Source organism: Ochotona curzoniae, unplaced genomic scaffold, assembly GCF_017591425.1.
Source record: "Ochotona curzoniae isolate NIBS_2020 unplaced genomic scaffold, NIBS_Ocur_1.0 contig_64, whole genome shotgun sequence".
In the NCBI taxonomy this organism is placed as follows: Eukaryota; Metazoa; Chordata; class Mammalia; order Lagomorpha; family Ochotonidae; genus Ochotona; species Ochotona curzoniae.
In genome coordinates, this window is record NW_024466502.1 from 23041617 (window position 1) to 23055169 (window position 13553).

The 13553-nt window shown below is 37.8% G+C and overlaps 1 protein-coding gene across 2 annotated transcripts in view; it reads left to right on the forward strand.

The window, feature by feature from the left end:
* MYCBP2 (MYC binding protein 2) overlaps positions 1 to 13553 on the forward strand; it is a 208949-nt gene that overhangs the window by 27239 nt on the left and 168157 nt on the right. For both annotated transcript variants that reach the window (XM_040991268.1, XM_040991267.1), the window contains exons 2-7: positions 1096 to 1171; positions 5758 to 5973; positions 6956 to 7109; positions 10755 to 10951; positions 12308 to 12550; positions 12740 to 12811. In XM_040991268.1, coding sequence (XP_040847202.1) covers positions 1096 to 1171; positions 5758 to 5973; positions 6956 to 7109; positions 10755 to 10951; positions 12308 to 12550; positions 12740 to 12811 — 958 coding nt within the window. The remainder of the gene's footprint in view (positions 1 to 1095; positions 1172 to 5757; positions 5974 to 6955; positions 7110 to 10754; positions 10952 to 12307; positions 12551 to 12739; positions 12812 to 13553) is intronic.

Here is a 13553-nt window from a genome sequence, read left to right on the forward strand (position 1 = left end):
CTTATGACACCAATGGCATCCATTGCTGGATCATTAAATGGAGCTTTCCATTCATTCAAGTCTCAGAGTTCCTTCAGGGTAAAAACTGTCACTTTCAATTTGAGGGATTGCTGCCTAACAGTGTACATTTCATTTCAGCATGTTGACCATCAAACATCTGTGCTGAAATGAACATAGTTTTCCTTGCTGCTTGTTTCTGTAATCCTTATTCTTTTTTAAAGACTTATTTATTTTTGTGGGAAAAGCAGATATACAGGGAGAAAGATCTTCCGTCTGATGGTTCACTCCCCATTTGGCCGCAATGGCTGGAGCTGAGCCAATCCAAAGCCAGGAGCCCAGTCTTTTCAGGGTCTCCCACGTGGGTGCAGCATCCCAAGACTTTGGGCTGTCCTTGACTGCTTCCCCAGGCCACAAGCAGGGAAGTGGATGGGACGTGGGGCTGCCAGGATTAGAACTGGCGCCATATGAGATCCTTGGTTTATTCAGGACAAGGAGGCTATCGCGCTGGGCCCTGTAATTCTTATTCTTTCCCGTGTAATTCGTTTTTCTTCAGAGTCACTCAAGAGCCTCTTTTTCTTGAAAGCATAATTCAGTTTTGGAAATGTGAAGTAACGAAAAAACGAAATGCTTGATTTCAGGATTTTGATGTAATAATTTAATAAAATGTTATTTGGCCTTTCTGCACCACAACCCTCAGTACCACAAAGAGCAGCTTTGGGAGTGGGGAGCAGCGGGGAAGAGCATTATAGTGGCACATTTATTAGTGTCTTTGCTGCTGAATACAGCTTGTGAAACTTCATTTCATGCCATTTTATGTTTTAAGTCTATAAATTTTTTTGCAGAATTCAAATTTTTGCCATCACTTGTATTTAAACACTGGTATTGTCTTGTCTCAATAGCTACTTTACATGTTTGTATTTATACTTGTGTGTATATGTGAAATATATTTGATTAGAAATTGTACTTATAAATTTTTATACGATATGCTTTAATATATAGAAAGTTTGAAATGTTTAAATGTCTATAAATATCGGTTTTTAATAGCCTTGGTTGTTCTAAAATATTCATGTTTTTCTACTTTTTTGAAATTTTTAGGAATAAGAAAATCCTAAATAAGAAGAAGTTAAAAAGAAAACAGAAGAGTAAATCAAAAGTGAAGACAAGAGGCAAGGTAAAACTGTCAATAATGTATAGGAAATAATGACTCTTTCATATACTAATTTGAATCAAAGTAGTAAGATTAAAAACAATGCAAGTAGCAAACCAATCTGTTTCTATATTCTATACTTGATCTTAGCCAAAATGCCAAGAAGCAATAGTTGCTATGTTCTAAAGTAATTTTATATATGTCTCTCATTATTTTGTTCCACTCTTAGTTTCACCTCTGCTTTTGGTTGCCACCCCCCTTGGAAGTTAACTTCTGGGTATTACAAATTTTTTGTTACTTACTCTTTTCTTTAAGTCCTTTGAGGGAATGTAGTCATTTTGCTTCTTTTTTCTTCCTATTTTATGTACTAGAACCTGAGTGAAATTAGCTTGTGATTTGTGACTTGGTTGTAGATTCATCATAGACCTTTCTTGACAGCTGTTAAAGTAACACTTAGAATTGTTCAGTCCTTGTTTTGAATGCCGGTGACTATGCTATGTGGAATTTAGAAGTAGGAAGGACTTTATATATATATTAGTTGCCTCTTACATTGAATATAGGTGTCTTCTCTACACTATCCATGTAGTTTTCTTCAACATTTTGGTAACCAGAACAAATTTTCCATAAGTGAGTCTACTTTCTCTCAAGCAGCAGTATAAAGAAAACTAGAAAGGTGGAAAAGAGGAGTCATAGCTGTGATTTCTGAAAGCTCCATTGACTGCCCCTTTACATTAGTGTTCTTGCTAGTGTAACTGAGAGAACTGTCCTTTGAAGCAGTAACCAGAAATCAAACAAAAAAGCAGGGAATGGAATTTTTTAGGTGCCTCCAACATGAGAGCCCCTGAATCCCTGAGGTTAAAAAATATCGTGCATCCTTATCCTCCTCGCCGGGTTCTACCTTCCTTTTTGTGTGGGTATGCTGTATGACCTGTGGCTGAGGACTAAAGCTGCTGGCAATTCCAGTGTCAAGTTCTTTGGCAAGAGACATTCTCTTCTGCAAGCTCTGGCAGGAAATTTTAGGTAAGGTTTGTTTAAAATAGAATTACATTATTACTTTTGGCCAAGTACCCAAGAGGTGGGGTATATTCATAGATCATAATGAGATGAATTTGTAGTCCTGTGATGGGCAATGGATGAGCTGATTATGTGGAGAGGAGCTGAGGCAGTTGTCCTAAGGGAAGTGTTGGTATGTCAGGTAAATATTATCTGTTTATTATATCATCTGTCCTGACTTACGGTTTGGGGATAAAAGAAGGAAACAGGGAGCATTCTTAATATATGAAGAATGTGAAATAGGTGGGCTGAGACACCAACATTCCGTATTGGGGTCCCTGGGTTCAACATGTGGCTCTGGCTCCTTGACTCTAGGTTTCTGCTAATGTAGAACCCGGAAATATTTAGGTCTGTGCTGCTCACATAGCAGACCTGAATTTCGGTCCTTCATCATGGCTTCTGCCCCAGGGCCATTGCAGCCATTTCAGAAGTAAACTTGGGTGCACAACTTCAATCTTTTTTATATTATTTGAAAGGCAGAATTATAGAGAAAGGCAGAGGTGGAGACAGAGTTTCCATCCACTGGTTCACTCCCCAGATGGCTGCAATAGCCAAGGTTGTTATGTAACTGTAATCCAAGGAATGTTTGTAGTTCTGCAGCTCACATCTTTTCTTCAGTGCTGCACAAGAACAAAAGTTTAAGTTTTACAACTCCAAGTAATTGATTTGTTTCCTTATAAAATTCATGATTTTTGTGTTGTAAGAAATTTTCATCTCCAGAAAGGTTGCAAAGATTTTTTTTACTATACTCTCTTCTAGGCATTTTATAGTTGTAGCTGTAGTTAGGTTTGCTGTTTTGTAAGATAGATGTTCATTTATTCAATGATTTAAAACCATTTGATTGAATGACTTTTCTTTTTCCATTGATCTTGGCATGTTTGTAAAAGTCAGCTAACTGTATTTGTTTGGTTCAATTTCTGAAATTGGCCTTTGTCTCTTTTAAAACTGGTTCTGGTCTGTCTTGGTAACAGTAGCTTTATTTAGTAATTCTTGAAATTAGAAGACATGCTTTCCAATTCTTATCATAATTTCTAAGACTATTCCAACTATTTTATGACTTATACATTTTTACATAGTATCTACATTTTTATGAGTATTAAAATGGGCTAGTCAATTTCCATTTTTAAAAAATTCTGGAATTTTATTGGGATTGGGTTGAATCTAATATTTGGGAAGAGGTATCATTTTAATGACTTTGAACCTTCTAATCCATGAATAGGATATATCTCTCCATATTTTTGTCAGTTTATGGGGCTTCTGCATATCATTAGTAAATCCATCTATAATTCTCTTATATACTTGGTCTGCATTTTTATTATCTAAAAACATCTATTTTGGGACTGGCACCCTGGTTCATCAGGCTAATCCTCTGTCCTGTGGTTCCTACATCCTATATGGAGGCAGCTGGAATCCCAGCTGCTCTAATTCCCATACAACTCTCTGCTTCTGGCCTGAGAAGGCGCAGTGCAGAATGGCCCAAGTCCTTGGGACCCTGTGCCCATGTAGGAGATTCAGAGACTCTGCTCCCTATTTCAAATCAGCTGAGCTCTGGCTGTTATGGCCATTTGGGAAATGAACCGATGGATGGAAGACCTTTTCTGTCTCTCCTCTGTAAATCTGCCTTTCAAGTAAAAATAAATGCATCTTTTAAAAAGCGTTTATTTTGTTTTGAGAATCTTACAGTGTGAATACAATTATGGGAAATAATTTAACTTTACCTATTTTCGCTTTGGTAAAATCTTGTCTGCCTGTAATACAGTCTGACAACTAGCAAATTAACATTGATATACCACCCATCTTGTGTATATTTCACCAGTTTTTCATGCAGTCATTTGTGTATTTAGTTCTATGTAATTTTGCCCCATGTATAGGTCTACATGACCATTATCACAGTCAAGATACAGAATACTTGGATTATAAGAATCTTTTGTGCCACTCTCTATAGATGCCGCTGTCTCCTTCCTTTACCTTAGTCTCCAGCAATTACTAGTTGCTTTTACATCTCTCTAATTTTGCCATTTCAAGAATATTTAAGTACAGTGGTGCTTTGCATCATCTTCTGGGATTGCTTTCTTCTCCCATACCCTTGTAATTCCTCCAAGTTGTTGCATTTATCAGTGATTCATTCCTTTTTATTGCTGAAGTAATATTTAATTGTGTAAATGTACCACAGTTTACATATCTGTGTATCCACTAAAAGAATTTTGTATTGTTTCTAACTTTTAGCTTTTTTTTTTCTTTAATGAATCTGCTGAGTAGCAGCTTTCTGCCAGTGTGCATGCCTAGAGGTAGTTGGTTGTTCAGGAAGTTAGTCCCTGAGTTCTGGACACCTGGCTTTGACCTGACTCACCTTTGGCTAGTTTGGGCACTACTGGCCTGAACCATCGAATGGAAGATCTTTCTCTTAACTATTTCATTGTCTCTTATCTTTTTGCCTTTTAAAATAGAATAAGAGAAATAATGGAGAATTTGTTTATCATGCGTGTGATTTTTGGCTTTTAAGAGGATTGAAAGCCAAGACTTTAGGAAAACTTGTGTTTATAATCCTCACTGTTCTTGACCTTACTATTATTGAAAAGAATAAAAATATAGCCATTGGTGAAAATTAATTTTTTTTAAGTGCCAGCTTAATTCTGAGATCAGGCAGTTAAAACGTGTCTTTTCCTTTCAAATAAATAAGATAGAGACAGATGCAGACATCTCCTACTCCTATTTCACCCCCCATAATGCCCCTCCTGGGGCTGGTTCAGGGTGAATCTCCCATGTGGTGGGTAGGGACTCAAGCAGCTAGAGCCGTTACCTGTTCCCTTCATTGCTGTACATTAGCAGGAAGCTGGAATTGGAAGTGGAGCCAGGACTCCAACTTCAAGTGCTTCAAGATATGCAGATGACCTAAGTGGTGTTTTAACTACTGCCCATGAGCTCTAATTTCTATATAAATCCCTAAATCTACTTTTCAAAAAAGTTTTATGTATGTGTTTGAAAGGCAGCATATCGCAGAGGGAGAAACAGAAATCTTCAAATGCCCAGAAACTCAAGTATCTGAGCCATCATCTCTTGTGCCCTGGGCATGTTAACAAGAAGCTGTGTTGGGAGGTGAAGTGCTCTGATGTGGTATGAGTGTACCCCAAGCAGCCACTTTAACTGCTGCACCACAGTGCCCCTCCTAAATATAAACTTTAAAAGACTTTCAAATGTGAGTCAGTTATTTGTGATGATTATTCCATAGTATATTTGCTATCCCTTAGAGAGGCACCAAATTAATATCCTGTGATGTAATACTTTAGCAGTTAAACTTTGTTGACTAATTACCTGTTGTGGCGATAAAGGATCTTTCTGTTATCTGTCTGCCCCTTTTCAGCTTCTGTTGTGGTAAATATCCCTGTGTTATACCCCAAAAAATGATTTAGGGTGTTGAGGCAACAGACTGTTTTTGCTTTGTCATTTGCATGACTTATGCAGGTCAGTCTATTTGATCTTTGTTTTTCTTTGTTGTTTAAAATAGAAATTGATGATGGAAAGAATGTGAAATTGAAATAGCCTATTTTGTATTTCAGTCTGAAAACCTGGAAAATACAGTAATAATACCAGATATCAAACTACACAGTAATCCTTCTGCCTTCAATATTTACTGCAATGTACGCCATTGTGTTCTGGAATGGCAGAAGAAGGAAACCTCCTTAGCAGTTGCATCGAAGAACTCTGTGCAGAGTGGAGAATCAGATAGTGATGAAGAGGAAGAATCAAAAGAACCTCCTATCAAACTTCCAAAGGTAAGCTCCCACATTCTGTTTACATAAACACGTTTTCTGGCTTGAAGACATATATGTGTGCACTGCTAAAATTTCTTGCTTTTGAAAAACTTTTGCACTAAAAGTAGGTTGGTTTGTGGAGAAAAACAGGTTGGGTCAGACTTTGCAGATAATTAGAATATTACTAAATCAATAACTCAGTCAGGGGAACTGAGGGCATACTTAAATACCCAGGCAGAGGTTAGTAGGGCCTAATGTGCTAGCCTAGAGCAGCTTGCTATGGTGCTCTTAAGCCTTTGCTTTTGGAGGTGGAGACCTAAGTCAGTGGCTTGCCGCCAAGGTGGGCACTGCATGTACAAACTGCCTTAAATAAGCCTAGGAGCATTCCCTTGGGCATGGAGTCCTGGATAAGTATGTTTTAATTTTTTTAGAAAAATAAAACCAGGAAGATTCTTGGTCATGCAGTAGTAGAGCTAAGGGATTTTTATTTTCCTACCTAAGCTTAGAATTTTACTCTGCCTGTTCTGGTTGTACTTGCCTAGAAGAAAGTCATGTGAATTTATGTAGCCTCTACATTATTCTGAGATCACTTGCTTATTTTCCCCCAAACATGCACTGACTGGTTTATAGAAACCACATGGGTAGTAGGAACCCAATCATAGGAACCATCACTGCTGCCTCCAAGTTTCTGCATTGCTATAAGCATGGGTCAGGTGCAAGAGCTGGCTATCAAATCACACTATCATGGAATCCAGGCATTATAACTTGTGTTTTTTATGCCCAGGCAGATTATTTTATACTTATCTTTGTGATCAGATGGTTTTACAAATTCATGCTAAATATACCCTCCTCCCTTTTGTTTTTATAGTTTGGTACTTGCTATTTCTGCCTTTAAAGATTTTACCATTTATTGTTTGCTATGGGAGTAACTTGTACCAGGTGAACTGGGAAATATTACTTGTTTTCATAGTATAAAATGTACTTTTTTCCTCATGTTAAACAGATTATTGAAGTTGGACTTTGTGAAGTCTTTGAGTTGATCAAGGAAACACGATTTTCTCATCCCTCCCTGTGTCTGAGGAGTCTTCAGGCCCTGCTCAACGTGCTTCAAGGTCAGCAGCCAGAAGGTCTCCAGTCTGAGCCACCCGAGGTTCTAGGTGAGTGAAGCGCTTCTGGCGTGTGACTCTGTCTGAAGCACACACAACAGCCTGTAGTGCAATCTGAAACTGTGATACTCAGCAAAGCTGGTGTGTTTTAAGGAGTTTTATTGTTTCACGGGAATTATGGTTTAAGAGTTGAAGTGCCTGCACAAAGGATTCTGGATTGTTTATAAACATGAGGGGAAGGCAGAAACCAGGAATACTCACAAGGCTTCAGATTACCATGAAGTTGTTCTTGTTAAATATTAGGACAAATCGGCTAGTATTCACTTCCTGACTATGTTTATTATTCTGACTAATTGGGAAAAAATAAAGAAAAGGGAAATAAATGCCAGAAACTCAAAGTTATTTCTAAACAATCAAGGACAGCCTAAAGCCTTGGGACCCTGCACCCTTGTGGGAGACCTGGAATAGGTTCCTGGATCCTGGCTTTGGATTGGCTTAATTTCACTGTTGGAGCTACTTGGGGAGTGAACCAGCAGACAGAAGATCTTTCTCTCTGTCCCTCCTTTTTGCAAATCTTTTCAGTAAAAATCTTTTTTTTTTTTTAAAGCTTTCTATGTTGATTGATTTCTTTTTTCCTTAATGTACCTATTTGAGAGGGAAGGAAGGAGACAGAGAAATCTCTCATCTGCTGTTTCAGTCCCTAAATACCGGGAGTAGCTAAGACTGCACTAAGTCAAAAGCCATGAACTCAATTTGGGTGTCTAATGTGGGTGGCAGAACCATGTTGACACATGAGCTATCATATGCTTTCTCCCAGAGACTGCAGTCACAGAAAACGGAAATCTAGAGCAGTCAGGAGCCCAGTATGTCAGTATGGGATGTAGTTATCCTGTGTAAACACTATGCCAGATGCCTGCCTCCTGGATTTTAATTTTTAACCTATTTGCTTTAAAAAATAATAATTTCCTTATAGCTTTATTCCTGCTCAATTTAAATTTTTTGTTCTCAATTATTCTTTGAATGAACTTTTTTTATAATACCTCCTGTATTCTGTGCTATTATAGCACCAGACAGTTGAATAGATTATAATTGAAGATCCAGGTAAAAAGTATTCAGAAAAGTACAGAGAGTTCTCAGAGTCTTAAACAGGATCTGACATTCGAATTTTGAAGGGTAAATTTTCAAGGATGAATAGAAGGTCTTTGTGTTTCATATAAAGGACAGCATGTAGTAAGATAGGGAAAAGAAAAAAGATGAATGTGGCTACACTATGGAAAGAGGAGGGGAGAGTGATATGTGGTAGGTGCTATAGGTCATGTGTGCGGCTCTCTAGGCCATGGTAAGCTCTTATTAATGTGCTAGGAAAAATGGGAAAAAATCATTTCCTCATTATACTTTAAAAATTCCGTATTGAAAAGCATTTGTTTTCTTGATTTTTAAAAATCAGTGACTGCGGGGGGAATCCCCAGTGCCTATAAAACTGTATCACATAATACAATGTTAACAACAATAAAAAAAAAATCAGTGACTGCGTTCTTCCATTTATGTCATTACTTTTTGAGGGTAGAGACATTCCTTGCTTTGTTTGCCAGTGTACTACCCCAATTTACAGTATTTCTAATGTGCAGTAGGAATTTAGTAAATATTTGCTGAATTGCTACTTTTGTAAAGAATTGTTTGTTTATTATTGGAAAGGCAGATATATAGAAAGAGATACAGAGAGAGAAAGAGATACAGAGAGACAAGGAGAAAGATCTTTCATCTATTCACTCCCCAGGTGGTCGTAACATTCAGAGCTGAGCTGATCCAAAGCCAGGAGCTTCTTCAGGCTTCCCATGTGTGCAGGGCCCCAAGGCTTTGGACTGTCCTCAACTGTTTTTGCAGGCCACAGGCAGGGACCTGGATGGGACATGGAGCAGCTGGGACACAACTAGTGCCCATATGGGATCCCAGTTCATGCAAAATGAGGACTTTAGTCACTAGGCTCCTGCACCGGGCCCCCGTTTGCTGAATTATTACAGGATGGATGGAAATATAGTGAGAGGAAGTTTGGACAGATGGACAGAAGGAAAAGTGCAGAAAGCAATGAAAAACTGATAAAGGGAGGAAAAAGCTAGCAGGAGGGATAGAAAAAGGAACTGCCGGAAATATAGAAAAATGGATAAATGGAAGAAGAAAAGAAGGCAGAGGAAGGAAATAGTGGAGAAGAAATTATTAAAGGAATGTGAGTGGAGTTTAAGTAGAAAGCTGGAGTTTTGGTTTGAAAATTCTCTTTGATCATCTGAGATAATGAATGCTTTGATTTCGTTAAGAGATGATGATAAATAGCATGGACTGGGAAGGTGATGATGGGAAGGACAGAAGTTTGGTGGGTTAAATAGGGATTAAATTCGACTGGATTTAATTTGGGATTCGATACAGAGCAGTATGACTTAGTAGGGGATGCATTTCTTTGCATGAACCAAGGCACGGGTGACTGTTTTGGTCTCCAGAGGGTTGTGATACATTGATTTCGTTTTTCTGGCTTTCTTCTCTGCAACCCACCTTCTTTCTCAGTCTTCCTCTGATTTTTTTTTAATTTCTGTCTTTGACTTTCCCTCTTTAAAGGATTTTCAAATCCCTTTACCTTCTCTGGAGGAAGTGCTCAGGGGATGCCTTTGATTCAGTCTTGGGTGAAGTTATTCAAGAGTTTTATGTGGAGACCTCTGCTGGTCATAGACATTCACATGTTGTTTTTCCACCTTTGCTGTTACATGGTTTTGCAATGTAGGGAAAAATCAGCCTCTTGATGTCTCAATGTTATTATGCATTATAGGAGAGTAATATCTGGCCTTCTAGCAGATTCTCTGGGATTAAAATTCTGCACTCAATCTGTAAGAATGAACTGTTTTTGTCAATGATGAAAGCTGATTTTTTTTAATTGAAACCAGTTACACCACATTTTATATGTGGTCTGATGTTGCTTTGTAGCTATGTATAGTTTTCTGGATGCTTCATATTTTAAAAAGCCCATACTTCTTCCAAACTGAAACATAAAAATAAGAGCAATGAGTAATCTTATTTACAGGTGAATTGATTGAGTTGTAAATACTTTGAGGTAAGGTTTTTTAAGATGAGTTTAGATTTTATTTCTTCATTTAAAAAAATAAGAAGTTGGGCCCGGTGGCGGGCCTAGCAGCTAAAGTCCTCGCCTTGAACATTCTGGGATCGCATATGGGTGCCGGTTCTAATCCTGGCAGCTCCACTTCCCATCCAGCTCCCTGCTGGTGGCCTGGGAAAGCAGTCGAGGACAGCCCAAAGCTTTGGGACCCTGCACGCATGTGGGTTACCCGGAAGAAGTTCCTGGATCCTGTCTTCGGACCGGCATAGCACTGGCCATTGAGCTCACTTGGGGAGTGAATCATCGGACGGAAGATCTTCCTCTCTGTCTCTCCTCCTCTCTGTATATCTGACTTTCCAATAAATAAATAAATAAATCTTAAAAAAAAAAAAACAAGTTGAGCTGAATGTTCCTTAAGGCTTTTGTTAGATATTTTAAGTTTGAAGCCAAAAGGGTAACTGAAGAAACTAATGTAAAATGTTCTAGGTGCCTTAGATTTTGTTACAATGAGACAAAGTAAAATTAAATAAATAAGCATGTAGCTCCACTGTTCTGTTTGTCAGCTGAACCTAACTGAGTTCCTGTCTTACCCACAGAGTCTCTCTTCCAGCTCCTCTTGGAGATCACTGTTCGGAGTACTGGAATGAATGACAGCACAGGACAGTCCCTGACAGCACTCTCGTGCGCTTGCCTCTTTAGTCTGGTGGCTTCTTGGGGAGAAACAGGAAGGACACTGCAAGCCATCTCTGCTATTCTCACCAACAATGGTAGCCATGCTTGCCAAACTATTCAGGTATTTTTTACTCACGGCTGCTTAGAACTTCCTAAGATGCCAAGATGGGAATTTCATTTCAGTTTCTACCAGTAGGAATTCCCTACTTCTTCTCACTCATTGTAGTTGCTGAACCATCCAAGATTGTTGTATAAATAATCAGTAGTATTTGAGTTAAGCTACCTGTGTGTTTAATTCTGTAGTACTAAAGAAAAATAAATAAATTTTGGCAAAAATTCTTAAATCTTTAAGCTGCTCTTTGTGTTAATACCACAGCCTTCTATCCGTCATTCTCTGCCTTCCACACAGTTCCTATCATGCCCTGAACTTTCAATTTTAGAACTGTATAGATTCAAGTATGTTTTGTCTGGTGAAATAAAAAAGCTATAGTATGAATTATCTGTAATTTTTACTGATTTATGATTTTTCATGATGCATTATATGAATGTATAGTTAAATAAAATTTTACTATCATTAATGTTGAAATGAAATCTTCTTAAAAGGCAAACTTGAATTAATACTTTTGGTCTGTTCTGGCAATTGAGAAAGAATTTATAGTTTTAAAGCATGATTTAATTACCTCTCTAACCTGCAGGACAGATGGGAGAGCTGTGTAATTCCTGTTATTAACGGGGACCGTGTTCTATAGATATGCCCCAGTTCAGCCCATTTCTGATTGCTGCTTTCCCAAGTGTGCAGGAACAGAGGATGGCCCAAGTGTTTGGGTCTCTGCCACCCACATGGCATTCTTGGGTAAAGCTCTTGACTCTGGGCTTCTGCTTGGCCTAGCCTTGCCATCGTAGCTGTTTAAGGAGTGAAACAGCAGTTGGAAGTTTTCTCTATTTCTGTCTATGTCACTGTGCCTTTCAAATAAAGAAAAAGAAATTGAACTCTTAGAAATGGAAAACCACCTGTTTAAAAATTAGAAATTTAAAGTGTTCACTAGTGGGTAATATAGTTTGAAGGTAGAAATAGGAAATTTAAAAATGAAGAGGAAGAAATTCAGATTGTAGTATAGAGAGACAAACCAAGGAAATATGAAATGTGAAGAATGCAAGATCTGGATGGTGAATGAGAAAGCATACTGAATGAGTATACTCAGTTACACAAGGCAGTGCCAGATATGTGGAGATGAACTTGTTGACATAATGGCTATGATTCTGTGGAATTAGTGAATGGGAGAGAATCTTTAAGGAAGACTACCTAGTTCACTTGAGATTTGCTTCTAATAGATGAACACTTAGTACTTTGAAGGTGTGTCAAACATCACATGTCTTAAGCAATTTTCTTAAAAATGATGGCACTTTACTGAAGAATCTTTGTTTTGTGTTTACAGACATTTGAATGTCTTCCTTTTTTTTCTTAATCCTTGAATAGGTGCCAACAATACTGAATTCACTACAGAGAAGTGTACAAGCGGTTTTGGTTGGAAAAATTCAAATTCAGGATTGGTTTAGCAATGGCATAAAGAAAGCAGCATTAATGCACAAGTGGCCATTAAAGGAAATAACTGTTGATGAAGATGACCAGTGTCTACTTCAGAATGATGGATTCTTTCTCTATCTTTTGTGCAAGGATGGATTATACAAAATAGGCTCTGGATACAGTGGAACAGTTAGGGTAATATGATTCTTTACAGTTCTTAACCCTGAAGTGTTGTTGATTTGTGTTTTCTTTATTTCTACCTTCACTTTCAGAATAGTAATTACAGTTACTCTTTTAATTAAATACATGCAATAAATTTCATACATACATTTTTATTTTTTGTTATGAGACTGTCGATAAGATTATTTTCTGTTGCTTTTTCAGGGCCATATATACAATTCTACATCTCGCATCAGAAACAGAAAAGAAAAAAAATCCTGGTTAGGGTATGCTCAGGTAGGAGGATATCCATAATAAACATAATTTTTCTTACCTTGGAAAAAGCATGATTCATACCTGTTTAATTAATAAGTAAACTATTTCTATTGAAATGAAACTGTATCATGATATCTGCAACAATCATGGAGTTTACTATAAAGAATGTTGGCTGAGAATTCATAAACAGTTTACTGTTAATTCTGGTTCTTATTTGCTTTATGACTTTGGGCAAGTCAGTTCACTTGTCCCTCTGGTATTTAACTAAAAAATGAGGATAAAAATGTCATATTTGGAGTTCCTGTTTAAGTGAGTTCATGGATAAGAAAGCTTTTCCTTTATTTGAAAACTTGGACTGAGAGTGTATCTTTGACTTGAGTCCAAATTAGGGCTGTGGCTATAAACTCTTCCCCCATTCTAAAGCTAGTTTCAGTATTTTTTAGAGAATTGCTTTTTAGAGAACTCGGCCTGCTGAGTGTATAGCAAATGGCATGGAGGATCATATAAAGAATCACCAAAGAAAGAAAAGGGCTGGGCCTGTGTTGCTTTACTAACACTGTGATCTCATCCATAACCAACACAGGCAAATAAGTGTTGTCCTCTGAGTGGGTCAGCCATCAGGTACATTATTCCTCCTGTCCTGAACAAAAACAAATGAAGAATGGACACAGGGGGGTTGGAAATACTTCTTTCCATATGGCTCTTCCTCAGAGGTGAAGCCCAAGTTCCCTTTTAAGATAGAAAATAAAGGCTTCTTTGCCAC